At 42.4% G+C, this 17,660-nt stretch overlaps 1 protein-coding gene across 1 annotated transcript; it reads left to right on the top strand.

The window, feature by feature from the left end:
* The first annotated feature begins 39 nt into the window (after positions 1–39).
* On the top strand, positions 40–17,652 carry ssuh2.2 (ssu-2 homolog, tandem duplicate 2). The gene is made up of 13 exons (XM_067395909.1): positions 40–206; positions 626–678; positions 1,173–1,262; positions 1,349–1,418; positions 4,961–5,090; positions 5,179–5,239; positions 12,090–12,208; positions 12,292–12,354; positions 12,441–12,529; positions 13,703–13,795; positions 13,890–13,995; positions 15,808–15,915; positions 16,293–17,652. Exons 1-13 carry the CDS (start codon positions 184–186, stop codon positions 16,434–16,436), a joined length of 1,149 nt encoding a protein of 382 aa, XP_067252010.1. The 5' UTR covers positions 40–183; the 3' UTR covers positions 16,437–17,652.
* The last annotated feature ends 8 nt before the right edge of the window (positions 17,653–17,660 follow it).

Raw genomic sequence — 17,660 nt, forward strand, 5'->3', positions numbered from 1 at the left:
TGCTGGTATACGCAAAACATCTGCCAGCACTTTAGTTTAGGGAGTTTAATATCGATGTTTGCCATGTAAGATGTCCTCTGGAATTTTCAACTTGAAAAGGATCTCAGGTTACACTGTTACTCCCCTCTTTCTTCCTTAACTTTCGCTTCTCACAAACCGAAAGTTAACCACTCGCGCGAAAGGATGGACAGTACGCATCTGCTGAGGTATGTTCGACAAATTTAACGAAATTATGAAGGGAATCCCGTTTAGAAATCATAAATGCTGTCTTAACAGAGAAATTACCAGGAATATGCATTTAATTACCATAACGCAACAGCGTGTAAAAGTGTTATCTCTGAATCTAGGAAATGGCTATTAAAATTTATGACGAACTAAGACTCCGGTCGCTTTGTAAGGGCAATGAGGCATAGTTTTCTTTCTTTCTTTCTTTCTTTCTTTCTTTCTTTCTTTCTTTCTTTCTTTCTTTCTTTCTTTCTTTCTTTCTTTCTTTCTTTCTTTCTTTCTTTCTTTCTTTCTTTCTTTCTTTCTTTCCAATGACATATAGGCTGTGGTGTCGACCTGTATTTTGGGTAGCGATGTGGTAGTAGGCTAATAAAATCATATTGTTTTGGTTTTATAACAGTGACCAGGATGAAGTCCACACTGGCCCATCATGTCCTGCTGGATCTTATGCAGGTAATCAAAAATTATTTCCTGAAGATATACTCAAATATCCCTAAACAACCGCAGCTTTACAGTCTACAAGTAACACATTTAGGTAACACTTTATCATGTCCCTGACCTTGTTACACATTAATTTATGCATAATTACATGCAACTAACCTTAAAGCAAACTTTAATCCTAACCCTAACCCTATATAGTAAGTAGTAGGCTAGTTAATTTTACAGAGAAGGCTACTTAAATGTAGCCTATTACACTCTTATCAAGGACAACTAAAATAAAGTGTAACCCACATAACCATGTTACATAATATTTAAACTGAAATCTTTTAAAAGCTTAAAATAGTTCACCCCATTTTCACTTCAACAAAAGCTTCATTCAGCATAACATTGCAGAAGCATGTTTCCTGTTTACCCTTCTTCTGTGTCCTCATAGCACGGATAATGGCTTTAAAGCAAGTTTAAAGAAGACTGTATGGTGAAATAAATTTGTGATTTACATTAAACAGATCCAAACACAGTGGCAAATGATGGGGCGACGGCTCCTCCTGCAGATTTGATGCCTGTTGTTCCTGGATATGAAAGTTTGGGACCTAATGGTGAGAACAATTTTGGTAGCTTTATTTGAAACAGAGAGCAAAATGTTGGTAATGATCATAACAGTTTCTTTTTATTACATCCACAGTTATTCCACCGTCAGATTTTGGATCGGTGCAGCCACAAGCCCCATCCAGTGCTCCAGAGAGACGCTTTGAGTAAGAACTCCAGCACTTACACAATAAAATGATTCATGATATCACTTGAATTTTCAAAACACAGTTGAATGAGAATCATTTATAAATGTAGAGCACATTATTCACTCTCTATATTGGTGCATTAGGGCTTAAAATGCCTCAGTAAGTGGAAAATTGAAAGAAATATTGTCCAATGTGTCTGTCTTGTTTCATTAAGAATAATTTTAATGCACATCACTTTGCAATTAAAATTTCTAAGCTAAGTAGGAGTTTGTTTAGTGTTGTCTCTTGTATTTGGTTATGTTGGAGAATTTTCCTGCCTTGCTTGACTAGTTTTCTTGTCATAGCGTGAATTTATGAATGTGGCAATTCTCGATTTATTTAACTCCACCTAGTTCCTTTGTCATTGTTAGAACACTAGACCCAAGTTTGGTCATTTATTCTGTAATATAGACTTATAATTAAGTAATGCAACATATCTGAATGCTGCATAACCAGGTAAAAGAAAGAATAAACTTGAGTCAGCAAGACATTTAATGATCAATCAGCTAAACTAAACATCCCCTCTCATGATCATATTGGAATAGGAAATAAACACACACAAACTTACACACACACACAGACAAAACATAAGTGTACAAATGAATACAACTAAATGTAAGGATAAAGTGATGAATTATTATTGCTAATTAAATGAATGCATTAGTAAATAAAAAAAAATATTTTTAGTTAAAGGTGTATTAATATGGTTGTGTGTTTTTTTTGTCATTGGCCTATTTATTTTAATTATATACTACATTTTAAATTTATTTTAGGACTTAAACTAAACGAAAATGAGAAATGTTAACTTGGCAGCTAGTTAATGAAAATAAGTTTAAAGAGTTAGTCCACCCAAAAATGAGAATTCTGTCATTTATTACTTACCCTCATGCCGTTCCACACCCGTAAGACCTTCGTTGATCTTTGGAATACAAATTAAGATATTTTAGTTGAAATCCGATGGCTCCGTGAGACCTCCATAGGGAGCAATGACATTTCCTCTTTCAAGATCCATAAAGGTACTAAAAACATATTTAAATCAGTTCATGTGAGTACAGTGGTTCAATATTAATATTATAAAGAGACGAGAATATTTTTGGTGTGCCAAAAAAACAAAATAACGACTTATTTAGTGATGACCGATTCCAAAATGCTGCTTCAGGAAGCATCGGATCATAAATGAATCAGTGTATTGAAGTTTGTGAAGTTAGTCAGAACAATTTGTGCTCTGAAGATCAACGAAGGTCTTATGGGTGTGGAACGGCATGAGCATAAGTAATAAATTACAGAATTTTCATTTTTGGGTGAACTAACCCTTTAAGTTCTTTATAATTTATTTGGTACCGAGCACCGCACATGACATGCAGGAAAAGAAAACAGTAAATTGTGTGCACAATATAATAATTTGTTCAATTTAATTTACTAAAACTTGACCACAATTTAGTAAAACTAGGGAACAAATTAGTATGCCGCACGCACAAATTTGTAAATCGAGGGAACAAATAATTATATTGTGCACACGATTTAGTAAAACAGAGGAACAAATTATTATATTGTCCACATGATTTAGTAAGTCAGGGAATGATTTATTATATTGTGCACACAATTTAGTAAATTGAGGGAACTAATTATTATATCATGCACATGATTTAGTAAATCGAGTACACAAACTATTATATTGTGCACACAATTTGCGTAAAATGAGGGAACAAATTTGTATATTGTGCTTGTTTTAGTAAATCGAGGGAACTAATTATTGTATTGTGCACACTAGCGCTACCACTTTTTTCCCAGAACTATTCCGATACTTTTATTTTTAGTACTTGCAGATACCTAGTACCGATAACTATTTTTGTAACGGATGGGACGGGACAACACAGTTGGAGATCCACGTGCAGGCTTTATTAAGAAGAGCGTAGTCGTACAGGCAGTAGGTCAAACACCAGCAAACAGAAACAAGAAGGCAAGGCAAGAGAGTAATCTAAACATAGGCTATGGTCAAGGCAGGCAGCAAACAATCATCAAACAAACAAACAGTCCAGGGTCAAAAAAACAGGCAAAGCAAGGAACAAGGAACACAGAGACAAGGACGAAAACAAGGCTAAACAATACTCAGCCATGAGTGTGTGTGTGTGAGTGCAGCTTATAAAGGGTCACTGATGGGAAACAGGTATGAGTGCATGATTGGTTCCTAGGTGGGGGATTGTGGGAAATGGAGTCCATATGAAGAAAATAGAACACGGACCCAGGGCACATGTAACAATTTGATGCTATCAGGGCTCAAATAGTAAAGAGCAGTGAGTTTCTTTTTGTCTAATGCTGTTTCTTTCTCAACTTTTTACGTTCACTTAACTGACTATGTTTCACAAGGATACTGGCCTGGGGTGCGTTTCCCAAAGCGAACTATAGTCGCAAGTTCCGTCGTTACCAATAGAGTTCAATGGGACTTATGACCATAGTTGGCTAATGATGCTTTTGGGAAACGCACCGCTATACAAGCATTTTGACAAAATTTTGTCTATTCAAGTTAAAAAAAACATAAAAGAGAACGCAGTTTATTAGGCTATCCGTACGCTGTCTGAGAGGCAGCTATCTGGGTGCGTTTTGGATGTTTGCGCACAGAAAACCTCTTGCAAACGTCATGTGATTACTGTACAGTACCGCCTTCCTGTAATAATGTAGGGAACCACTTGTTTATACATAAATCACCTAACAATATAAGCTCTCTCTCTTTACGTTTATGTTCCTGTTAATGTTACTAATATGCTCCTTGTCTCCTTTAATTCCTTTGCTATTGCCATATCTGACCGAACTACAAACTTTCCAGCGGTCTGTGAAAAAGGGAAGTGAAGAAGCTTACGCATCTGTGCCACTGTGCACTCAGTCCACTCCACATTTCACTTACCAGCTCGCTCAAAGCAGCTATATAGGCGTAAATATTTAATTTGTTAAACATTATATTAATTCAATAGGTTTACTTAATAGACATAATTCATAGAGTATGAGTAATTTATTAGTAAATCGTTTAAATGAGGGAATGAGTTTACATTTTTTTTCCTGCATGTCATGTACCAGGCTTCGTATAAAGGGATAGTTCACTCACTAGTTCAACCTCAAGTTGCAAAACCTGTATGAGGTTCTTTGTTCTGTTGAACACAAAAGAATATGTTTTGGAGAATGTGGGTAACCAACTATTTATCTCTATCGATTCATTCATTCTTTCATTCATAAGACCATAATCAATATTTCGAAAATGTGTCTGCTTTGTGTATGGCAGAGGTCTCTCCAAACTCAGTCCTGGAGGGCCGCTGTCCTGCAGAGTTTAGCTCCAACCAGCTCCAACACACCTGCTTTAAAGTTTCTTGTATGCCTAGGGAGACCTTGATTAGCTGGTTCAGGTGTGTTTAATTGGGGTTGGAGCTAAACTTTGTAGGACAGCGGCCCTCCAGGACCGAGTTTGGAGACCTCTGATGTATGGGTTATGGGTTTTTAAATTGCACTCTTGACACATGTCATGTCCTCAGCATTCCTGCGATCAGTGAAGAACTTGCACAGGAGGCCTTCACAAAATATGTCACCAGCAAATGCTGTTACAGCTCTAAACCAGCCAAAGAGATGGTGTTCACAGACCTGCAGTCCCTCAACACATATCGGGTCAGCATCAACAAACATTCAAATGCATCACATCAAACTATATATGGTGTCATGCTCACACATGCTGAATGTCTGTTTGTTCTTATAGTATCGATTGGAGACTTTTACAGAATCTAGAACAACAGAGTGGGACAGTGAACCATACAATGGTGAGTAAAGCCACATTTTCAATCACAATTACATACCGAATGTTTTAAATAGTAATTTTCTTACTTATTTTGAAAAGTATTGTGCAAAATAAAATGAACTGACAGCTCTCATTCAAACTGAGAGAGCTGATACTGACAGAGTCAGAAACATGACTATATTATACACCACAGCACAATATATTAAAGGCATAGCTGAATGTGACATTTATTACAATAATTTATGTGAAGATGGTTTTAAGTTCACTTAAATTAAAAGCTATTATAATATTTTTTAAGACTATTAAATGTTAAAAGTAATGTCTTTCAATTATACTGTGAAGTTGAATGGCTATAGTAACTTATTTTGTTCCCATAAAATTGATGCTGGCCTTCATTCATAGTACTTAGTAAATTTTAAAATATACCATCTTTATGTTGTTTCTACATTCATTTGGAGATTCAATGTGAAAATATGTATTAAATTATAAAAAATATGTTACAGATTTTAATGTTAGGTTCACAAAAAATGTGTGATTAAAGGTCCCTATATACTCAGGGTAAAGTTATTTTTCGTTCTTTGCTTAGGGGTAAAAAGAAGAACGGTGACATACTGTTAGCAAACAGGCCGATGTTGCATACACTGCTGAGAGTGACATTTAGAGGAATATGTAAATTTGTGCTGCGCATTTTTCTCTCAATAACAACATAAACACAACAAAAATGACAGCGGTGAGAAGCATCTGTTAAGAAACAGTTAAGAAAGCAACGTGGATATGTTTGTACCGGGTGTGCCGCACACACCCTGAAAAGTGAAGCCAAAGGATTTAGATCGCCCCTCGGTGGCTTGATACAGTATAGGTCATAAACCCTGCCCTCTTCATGTAAAAAAAAATGGGATGTGAGCCAAACTAAAAAATTACACTTCAAATAAATTTGTTCCAAAGATTTGTTTCTGTCATTTTAGGCAATTTTTATCACGTTGATGTAAGATCAAGTGTTCATTTTTTAAATAAGTTTGGTTTTAGTTAGTTATTTGGTACTACAAAAGGGGGTGTGATGTCATGATTGACAACTGTCATTGACAGCTTCTCTGAGTGAAGTAGGCACGGAGGCACCAACAGCCTTTTTTCGAGATATGATCATGTGGTTAGTAGTTGTATATACCTTATTTTAACAAGCCTTCTGAAATGGAGTGAAGGTGTGTCATCCATCTTTTTTTACAGTCTATGGTTTGTACCAATTCGGTACTCCTTTCAAGTCACGTTACATTTATTTATATAGCACTTTATACAGTAGATTGCTTTAAAGCAGCAGCTTTACAGTATTAAACATGAAAAAAACAGTTCATGTCAGTGTCTCTTTCAATTAGAATTACAACTTCAGTTTCTACTATAAAGCAGCTACAGTGTGTTCATGTTCCCTTTCAGTCGGTCACGTTCGACGTATGTCAGTAGTGACCGACGAATTGGGATATCGCTTAGAGAGCCCTATCATCTTCGTGTAAACTAAAACAAGCCAATGGAATTGGCGTGCGATATTTGCATAATGCGCACCGCCCCCGTCAGGTGTATATAAATAGGAAGCAGATGCAATCGCACTCTGTCTTTCGCTTCGGAGCCATTCAGCTTCGGTGCTGGTGAAGAGGGCACGTGCAGCGAGGTCGCGAGTGTCCGAGGAGCCGAGCTATAAGCTCTAAACTGCTGTTTTCACAGCAACACAAAGAGTGTGTGTGAGGTAGCGATTTGGGCCGGTTCCTCGGTGTGTCAGGGAGTGGTGTACCTGACACATCGCGTCGCTCCCTGGGTGCTTCAGCACGAGTGAGTTGACTTCCCCTTCTAAAAGAGCTTTACAGACGAACCCTGACAGTATGTCATTTCGCGTCTCCCGTCCCGGGCCTGTAAATTCTCAGCCGGTCTGACTGAGAAAGCTTACAGTTCCTGTGGGCAGGCTGCCTCTGCCCTGCATGCGATGGCGCTTTTGCAGGTCTACCAGGCAAAAGCGCTGTCAGAAATGCCCCAGGAAGGTCCTGACCAACAGCTGCTGGGGGAGCTGCGCGCTGCCACCGACCTCGCCCTCCGGGCGACGAAGGTGACAGCACGCGCTGTTGGTCATGCGATGTCTACCTTGGTAGTCCAGCAACGCCATCTCTGGCTGACCCTGGCGGACATGCGGGATGCCGATAAGCAGAGGTTCCTAAATTCCCCCGTGTCCCCGGTCGGCCTATTTGGCGACGCGGTGGAGAGCTTCGCCCATCAGTTCTCCGCTGCACAGAAGCAGGCTGAGGCTATCAGTCACATTATGCCACGGCGGTCCGCTTCTGCCTCCACCCAGCCGCCCGTGGCTCAGCCTCAGCCCGCTCGTCGCCGAGGGCGCCCGCCTGCATCGTCCTCCGCCCCTGCTAAGACGGCAAAGCAGCAGCCTACACCAGCCAGACAGCAGGGTGCCGGTCGCGGGCGTGGTGCCCAGCCCGTCTCCGCTAAGCCCGGTGGTAAACGTAAGAGCAAAACACGGCACTGAGACGGGCAACCTGGAGGGGAAGGATCTTGCTCTTCGGGAGAGTTTTCCACCATCTCTCCCACCCCCGGAGGAGGGCCGGGGGGAATTTGTGTTTGTCTGTCCACCGCCGCTGGCTCTCCGGAGTCCAGCGGTACCCACTTTTTCACAAAAAGAGCAGTTTCCTCAAACTCCAGGTCACAACAAGGGGTGTCTGTCAGTGTGCCAGGCTCCGCCTCGCCGCTGACAGCTCCCTCCCCATTCGCCAGCAGGTGGCAGTGTGATGGTGCAGACCGCGTCCCGTGCGCTGTCTCCCATGCACACTGCTGCCTCGCAGAGTCTGACCCCACTCCGGGCCGCCCCCAAGCCGTCTGGGTCGGGTCCCTCTCTGCCTTGCTGCCCCACCCCCGGTGCGTCTGTGGTGCCTTTGGTCCTGCTGGCTCAGTGTCTGGAAGCGTGGATCACGCTCCCCAGCCTGTCCAGTTGGTTCATTCGTACTATCAGACTCGGCTATGCGATTCAGTTTGCCCGGCGTCCCCCGGTCTTCAGGGCTGCCCACTTCACTCCGGTATCGTTGGGCAGTGCACCTGTTCTCCGGGTGGAGATTGCTGTCCTCCTGGCGAAGGGTACAATCAAGCCGGTCCCTCCAGCCGATATGAAGTCGGGGTTCTACAGCCCCTACTTCATTGTACCGTAAAAGGGCGGTGGGCTACGGCCAATCCTGGACCGTCCCCAGGATTGGTTTGCAGCAATAGACCTGAAGGACGCGTACTTTCATGTCTCGATTCTGCCTCGACACAGACCCTTCCTAGGTCGGTCTGCGTTCGAGGGTCGGGCATGTCAGTACAAAGTCCTACCCGACATGGTTGTAGCTCCCAGCCGGTTGGGTCTTCAGGTCAACTGGGACAAGAGCAAACTCACCCCCGGGTAGAGGATCTCTTGTCTCGGTCCCGAGCTAGACTCGGTCGCACGGACTGCGTGTCTCACCGAGGTGTGCGTCCAGTCGGTGTTGAACTGCCTGAGCTCGCTCAAGTGCAGGACAGCGGCTCTACTGAAAGATTTTCAGAGGCTCCTGGGGCATATGGCATCTGCAGCCGCGGTAACGCCGCTCGGATTGCTTCATATGAGACCGCTTCAACACTGGCTCCGCGGCCGGGTCCCGAGATGGGCGTGGCAGTGCGGCACGCTCCGTGTCCCCGTGACACCGAGCTGCCGTCGCACCCTTGTCCGGTGGTTGGACCCTTCGTTCCTGTGGGCCGGAGTACCCCTCGAACGAGTGTCCAGGCACGCTGTGGTCTCCACAGATGTCTCTGCCACGGGATGGGGGGCCACGTACAACGGGCATGCAGTGACAGGTCTTTGGACGGGGCCTCAGCTGCATTGGCATACCAATTGCCTCGAGTTGCTAGCGGTTCGTCTTGCGCTGGCCCGCTTCAAGAAGCTGTTGTCAGGCAAGCACGTTTTAGTCCGCTCACTAAGCACTGCGGCCGTTGCGTACACCAACCGTCAAGGTGGTCTACACTTCCGTCGCATGTCGCAACTCGCCCGCCATCTCTTGTTGTGGAGTCAGAAGGTTCTGAGGTCCCTTCGGGCCACTCGTGTCTCAGGTGTGCTCAACCGTGCAGCCGACGAGCTGCCACGGCAGCATCTACTTGCGGGCGAGTGGCGGCTCCACCCCCAGGCGGTCCAGCTGATTTGGCAGCGTTTCGGCGAGGCCCAGGTAGTCCTGTTTGCCTCCCCGGAAACTGCCCTCCGCCAGTGGTTTTATTCCCTGACCGGCGGCACGCTCGGCACGGATGCCCTGGCACACAGCTGGCCCCCGGGTCTGCGCAAACATGCGTTTCCCCCAGTGAGCCTTCTCACACAACTCATGTGCAAGGTCAGGGAGGACGGGGAGCAGGTTCTGTTAGTGGCTCCGTACTGGCCCACTCGGACCTGGTTCTCAGACCTCATTCTCCTCGCGACAGCACCTCCCTGGCCGAGGAAGGACCCCCTGACTCAGAGACGGGGCACCCTGTGGCACCCGCGTCCCGATCTGTGGAACCTCCACGTGTGGTCCCTGGACGGGATGCGGAGGTTCTTAGTGATCTCCCGCAAGCGGTCGTAGACACCATCACTTCCGCTAGAGCTCCTTCCACTAGGAATCTCTATGCGTTGAAGTGGAACCTGTTCATCGAATGGTGCGCCTCTCGCCGAGAGGACCCCCAATCATGTTCGGTCGGATCCGTGCTTTCCTTTCTGCAAGATGGGTTGGAGCGAAGGCTGTCTCCCTCCACCCTCAAGGTGTATGTTGCCGCTATTGCCGCACATCACCATGCAGTTGAGGGTAAGTCCCTGGGGAGACACGATCTGATCGTCAGATTCCTGAGGGGGGCCAGGAGACTGAATCCTCCTCGCCCTTCCTCCTCTTGGGATTTGACCCTGGTTCTCACAGCTCTCCGGGGTCATCCCTTCGAACCTTTGCAATCAGTCGACCTGAAACTAATGTCTCTTAAGACGGTTCTTCTGGTTGCATTGGCTTCCCTGAAGAGGGTAGGGGATCTGCATGCATTTTCGGTCGACGAAACGTGCCTAGAATTCGGGCCCGGTGATTCTCACGTCATCCTGAGACCCCGGCCTGGATACGTGCCCAAGGTTCCTACCACTCCCTTCAGAGATCAGGTAGTGAACCTGCAAGCGCTGCCCTCGGAGGAGGCAGACCCAGCCCTAGCTTTGCTCTGTCCCGTCCGCGCTCTGCGCGTTTACGTGGACAGAACGCGAAGCTTTAGGACCTCAGATCAGCTCTTCATCTGTTACGGAGGCCAGCAGAAGGGAAAGGCTGTCTCCAAGCAGAGGATGGCCCACTGGATAGTGGATGCCATCGCCTTGGCGTACGAATCCCAGGGCGTGCCTTGCCCGCTCGGGTTGAGAGCCCACTCCACCAGAGGGGTGGCCTCTTCCTGGGCGCTGGCTCATGGCGCCTCGCTGACAGATATCTGTAGAGCTGCGGGCTGGGCGACACCAAACACGTTCGCTAGGTTTTATAGCCTACGTGTAGAGCCGGTATCCTCACGTGTACTCGCATCCACTAGTCGGTAGACGTGTTGTACCCACTCTAAGTGTCGGCTTGCAATGCCATTCCCGCCACTGGCCGGATATGTGCATACTTTCACTCCAGTCGTGTTCCCCGCTTGGCGAACCCTGTCGAGTTCCTCCGCCTCCCCCTTCGGCTCGGACATTGCGGAGTGTCTGATGCCAGGCCTACATCCGTCGCTGACGCTGTCTGTTGGCTGGGGCCCATATGCCGTGACCCCTCTACGTGAGCGGTCCCATATGTGTATTTTCCACGGTTTAAAACTCCCTACGGGCCGAGTCCGTGTCTTTCCCTTAGCAGAGCCAGCTCTGCTGTCACCTGTCAGATGAGTCTCCCCCTACCAGGTGGAGCCATCCCAGGGACTCCATATGCGTACTGCCCCCCGGGCCAGTCCATGTGTGTATTTCCCACGTAAACTCCTCCCCCATTGGGTAGGTAGTGGTCTCCGCAGCGTCCCTTACGGGTTCGCTTCCCCAGTGTGTCTAGTTTACTTAGTGGGTAGTGGTTAGACAGCAGTAGACTCTCTCGGTGTAAGCTCGCCCCCTTCACCGCCAGCCGGTGCTATGGGCGGCTGAGCTTGCGCTGGGCACTGGAAGGGGTTTCGTTTCGCTTTAGTTGGGATCCCAATTCGTCGGTCACTATTGACGTACGTCGAACGTGACCGACTGAAAGGGAACGTCTCGGTTACGTATGTAACCCTCGTTCCCTGAAGGAGGGAACGGAGACGTACGTCCCGTCGCCACAGTTTCTGTACCCTCGCTGTAGCGCGGACACCAGTTGTCTCCTCAGCGAAAAACAGAGTGCGATTGCATCTGCTTCCTATTTATATACACCTGACGGGGGCGGTGCGCATTATGCAAATATCGCACGCCAATTCCATTGGCTTGTTTTAGTTTACACGAAGATGATAGGGCTCTCTAAGCGATATCCCAATTCGTCGGTCACTACTGACGTACGTCTCCGTTCCCTCCTTCAGGGAACGAGGGTTACATACGTAACCGAGAAGTTTTTACTCGAGGATGTCCGACCTCAACAGACTGAACAGAAGAAATTTTCATGTCAAAGAAGGTGGAGCCTCAGAGCCACACCTACCTATTACATCATAACCACCAACCAATGGTAGTTTGAAAATGTTTACCAGCCAGAGCGAATTTTTCCGGAAAGTTTGGCAAGTTGTTTTGAACTCTAGAAATGAGGTCCAAACTAACTTTGTTTTGGCCTGATTTTTGTTCAAAATGACGTCACACCAGTTCGTTCTTAGATTTCACGTGAAGTATATACATATGATGTCATTTCATTTATCAGGTCAGGTGGTAGATGGATTTGGAGCGGCCCCCGGTCCATGGAGTATACCTGTGCCCATCCCTTCCCTCTTTAAAGACTGCGAGAAAGCCGTCCGAGTTCCTCACACGTCTACTGTCAAAGTAACACTTTTTCAGTCTTCCATTCATCACATTAAATGAATAATTCATCCTGATTCATTTTTGTTGTTAAATTTAAAATTCAGGGTTGTCATTCATGCCTGAACCTTGGAAGATCTGCATGCAGAAGATGCGTAAATTCAGGCAGGGTAAGTATGACGATCACATGTCGTTTTTAATATTTTGTAGGGTATGTTCTATCCATTATTTCATTATAATATTTCTATTATTACAGACTCGATGTGGACCGTGTAATGGCATGGGTTGGACTCAATCCAGTCAACGGCAACGCTGTACGATGTGTCAGGGCTCTGGCATGATTAGGTATGGAGTGAACTCTCTGGTTTTTAAAGGTGCCCTAGAATCAAAATTTGAATTTACCTCGTCATAGTTAAATAACAAGAGTTCAGTACATGGAAAAGACATACATTGAGTTTCAAACCCCATTGCTTCCTCCTTCTTATGTAAATCTCATTTGTTTAAAAGACTTCCGGAAAACACGCAGATCTCAACATAACACAGACTATTACGTAACAATCGGGATCATTAATATGTATGACCCCAATATTTGCATATGCCAGCCCATGTTCGAGCATTAGACATGGAAAGGCTGTATTAACGTCTGGATCTGTGCACAGACAAGGTAAGCCAGCAAGAACAACAGCGAAAAATGGCAGATGGAGCAATAATAACTGACATGATCCATGATAGCATGATATTTTTAGTGATATTTGTAAATTGTCTTTCTAAATGTTTTGTTAGCATGTTGCGAATACTGTTAAATGTGGTTAAAGTTACCATCGTTTCTTACTGTATTCACGGAGACAAGAGCCGTCGCTATTTTCATTTTTAAACATGTGCAGTATGTATAATGCATAAACACAACTTCATTCTTTATAAATCTCTCCAACAGTGTGTAATGTTAACTTTAGCCATGAAGCACAGCCTCAAACTCATACAGAATCAAACGTAAACATCAAAATAAATACTCACATAATTCGAAGCATGCATACAGTATGCATGACGAACATCTTGTAAAGATCCATTTGAGGGTTATATTAGCTGTGTGAACTTTGTAAATGCACTGTAATGTAGTCGAGAGCTCGTGTGGCAGGGAGCAGGCGAATTAAAGGGGCGGTGCGCTTCCAAAATCAGTGTATAGTTAATGATGCCCCAAAATAGGCAGTTAAAAAAATTAATAAAAAAAAATCTATGGGGTATTTTGAGCTGAAACTTCACATACACATTCAGGGGACACCTTAGACTTATATTACATCTTGCAAAAAAGCATTCTTGGGCACCTTTAAATAGAGAAAACACTGTACAGCTTGATATATTTAATTTAAGTAATATTTTATTTATTCCATTTGATTTTATTTTAGAAATTTCACCTTTGCTTCTTTTTTATTCGTTTTGTTTTGTTTTTCTGTAATTCTGCAAATAGTCTTTTATAAGTATAGTGTGGAATAATCACTGATTAAATGATCTGTATTCCAGGTGTCATTCCTGTGGAGGAGTTGGTTCAGTTACCTGCACAACATGCAAAGGGCAAGGAAAGCTCCTCTGCTTCATCAAACTTAAAATTACATGGTGAGAAGACATGCAATTAGTACCACTAATCAATACAAACAAGCAAATGTACTTTCTTATTCATGCTTTTTTCTCCACACGTTTATCTCTTCAGGAAGAACAACGTTCATGTGGCTGTGATTGACAAGCGTTCGGGATTCCCTGTTGAACTTCTCGAACAAATTACTGGAGAGAAACTTCTAACTGATATGGCTCCAATGGTGAGCAAGGAAACATCATGGTGCTCACAATGTCTTTGTTACTTCAAGGGGTTTTCTGAATTTTCAGTTATTTGAGAAGTATGAAAACGTATTGCAATTCCAAAACTTAAAAACACCCTCCCCAGCTCAAAAAATTTGTGGAAACTAATATTGAAATATTTAATAACTAATATTTATTGGAACTAATTTGTGCTTTGTGATGTCACAACCATGAGTACACCGTCAACATTTACACCCTTACGATGTCTGTTAGGTGTCCAGAAACGTGGCCTGCTGTGTAAACTATATTAAAAAAATCTGTTTATTGAAATAAAGCTGAAATTAAATTAAATATAAATATTAGTTAAAAAACTTAAATGAAAGGAAAATTGTTTGAAGCATTACAATTATTAACTGGACATAAACTAAAACTAAAAGATGGCACAGGCTGGTCCTTAACTCATAATCTTTTTTTTTTTTTTTTAATGATTTGTGCATTGAATCAAAATATTCTGAGGTGGGCTGTGTGTTGAGATGTTTGATGAAGGGCTATAGAATACCCAAACAATAATTTTAAGAAAAAAAAAAAAAGAAAAAAACAAGAAAATTGCATTAGGCTAATTTTGAAGGTGCGAATTAGGGGTGTTGTAGACTAAATTACTTGTAAATATTAAATTTCTATAGCTCTGGTTCATCGTTGACATGGAAGTGTCATTTGGCTGCTATATCTGCCAGCCCACCCTTCTCTAGCTGCCAAGAACCGGGCCTGTTTGGTACCGATCACATCATTATCTGCATAGCGCAGCTGATTTGTTGCTTTTGTATCAGCGGCCAATGAGCTGCAGCTCAACATTCAAATACTGGTAGGTTTGATTGGTAGGTTTGAACTGCTGATTTCAGTCGAACACAGCATCAGAGCGCAGTACTGTCTTTATCGTCTCAGCGGCTTTTTCCCTATCAATAAGAGTATAAGGATTATGTCAATGATACATCAAATGATTTAATTATGATACTTGCTTAGGTGGTTGCTGGGTTTCTTATCGCTATCAGTTTGCAACGTACAGTACTGTGCAAAAGTCTTAGGCCACCATTAGATGTTGTTTTAGCAATAATGACCATATATGATTATTCCTCAGTCTCTTTATTAGAATATGACCAGAAAATACAGGAAATTTGTATGTAGTATTAAAAAAATGAAAATGGCAAGTATTTAGTGACCTCACTTTACACTTGAGCAATAGAAGGAACCTGGCTCTCTTAAACCTAAATGGCATGGAAAAGGACTGGAAGGCCAAGAAAACTAACAAAAAATGATGAGAAGAAGTCCAGGAGGTCACACTAAATACTGATTTTTGCTTAAAGAAGCCATTTTGTTTTGATTTTTCTTTTTTTCTTTTTCTTTTTTGTTACATTTTGTTTACATAATTCCTGTATTTTCTATTTGTATCGTAATAAAGACCAAAAAATAAATATGTATGGTCATTAAAACATTGCTGGTGGTGGCCTAAGACTTTTGCACAGTACTGTATATCTTTTGTTAATGAGAACACATATTGCGTTTATAGAGCTAAGCCATTCGGCATAGTAGCCTAGGCATACATAGTCAGGCAACTAGAACTAAGACATTCGGCACGGTAGACCAGGCTGACATGGTCATAGGCCACTAGTGTTAACCTGTTTGGCATGGTAGTCCAAGCTTGGGGAGGGGGATATAATGGAAAAAATGCAATATAAAATAGTGATTTGACCCCTTTAAAACATTTAGGGTTCTTCAAACATTTAGGGTTTGTCCTTGTTTGGCTTTGACACTAAAGTTTGGAGTCATTACTGCAGGTTTATCCAGTGGTCGGTTTCCCGGACAGCTCTGTGAATGTAGCGTCTGAAAGCGCCGTGAGGGAACACCAGGCTCAGTTCTCCACAACCTGTCGTATTCTGCAACAGGTTGAGTATAATTCATCTGATAAAACAAATCATTGCTTCTGATGAAACACCAAAATACGCCTGTCCCTTTAAGGCCAGCTCTCAGCCTCCACTCTTCTGGGAATTAATTAAATGATGTCTTCCTGTTGGCTCACTCCCATGGAATGAGTAAAGAAAGCAGATTAGAGCTTGTGGTTAATAACAAGTTGTTTGTCATTCTGTCAAGCAGTCTGAATATTCCCATATATTCAAACAAACTAAATATGAATGTTGAGAAAACCATACCCGTCTCTTCTCTAGATAACTGGACATTAAAAAGCATTTTATGTAGAAAGTCAGAGACAAGGCATAAGCTCTAACCTTGTGGTGTTTTTTTGTTTTGTTTTTTTGTTTTCCAGAGGCAGACCATTGAGCTAATTCCTATCACAAGAGTGCATTACACCTGGAATGAAAAAACCTACATTTATTTTGTATATGGAACTGAACACAGAGTTTACACAAAGGATTATCCTGCTAAATGCTGCTGTTGCTCCATCCTTTAAACATGAAGTAATGGCTGCCTGTGCTGTAGCTTCTGCCAGATGTTAAAAGAGCTATAATATCAAATTCATATGAATAGTTATACATATTTGAACACATTATAAAGAAATGTAAGCAAATTAAAAAAGAACATGCATTTATATTAATCTTAAAAACGTTTTTCCCAAAATTTATCGAAATTTAGACTATAAAACTCGCAATTCTGCTTTTTTTCCTCTCAATTCCGAGTTTATAACTCACAATTCTGACTTTTTTCCTCAGAATTGTGAGATGTGATTTTGGAATTCTGAGTTATAAAGTCTAAAATGTGACATAAAAGCTCATGATTTTGAAAAAAAGTTCTGAATTGTAAAATATATATTCGCAATTCTGAGCAAAAAAAATAAAAAATAGATTGTGATACCTGTAAACTCAGATTTGAGAGAACAAAAGTCATATTGTGAGATATATAATATAAGGTAATTGTGACTTTTTATCTCACAATATGACTTTTGCATTCTTTGGTGAAAAGCTTCCATTCACTGGTCATTTTCATTTCACAGTAATCTGTATCTGTACAGTATCTGGATCTGTATCTGGACACTGTCTTTTTTATCATAAAAAATAGCCTTCATTTTATTTTTACCTTTGATTTTATGGTAAAATACTATGTTACAGTATATTGTTACTTGTCATATCTACTTTTGCTAAAAATGTCACTTTCAGTTTAATTTGAAACACATAGGCTAATTTGTTAGTTATTACACAGAGACTATTATGAAAAAAAAAATGTTTTACTTAATATTTTACTTACTTTTATTGCTTAGGCCTAGTTTTATGTTATGCAATAATTTGTATAGGCCTGTGTATTGTTTGTATGTGCAGTCTACAAGTCATTCCTAAAGGGATCATTTAGGCATTTTAAACTTCATTCAAACGTATGTCGTTCCAGATCCGTACGACCTTCTTTCTTCCGCAAAACACAAAATGAAATTTGTCTCTGTCCGCTTTCATTGCTTTCTCTTTTTTTCTTTTTTCCAAGCGAATGACACTTTAATTCTGTTGAACATCGCAATTGTGCCTCACGTAAGTCATACGGGTTTGCAATGACATGAGCGTGAGTAAATGACAGAACTTTAATTTTGAGTAGACTGTGCCTTTAAGGATTCTGTAAGTTCTGTGAGTTGTAGCAGACGCGCTTCATTTCTCCATTAAACCAGGCTGCTAGAGTGTTATTGTGGGCGTTT

The sequence above is a fragment of the Chanodichthys erythropterus genome, chromosome 10 (genome assembly GCF_024489055.1).
Source record: "Chanodichthys erythropterus isolate Z2021 chromosome 10, ASM2448905v1, whole genome shotgun sequence".
In the NCBI taxonomy this organism is placed as follows: Eukaryota; Metazoa; Chordata; class Actinopteri; order Cypriniformes; family Xenocyprididae; genus Chanodichthys; species Chanodichthys erythropterus.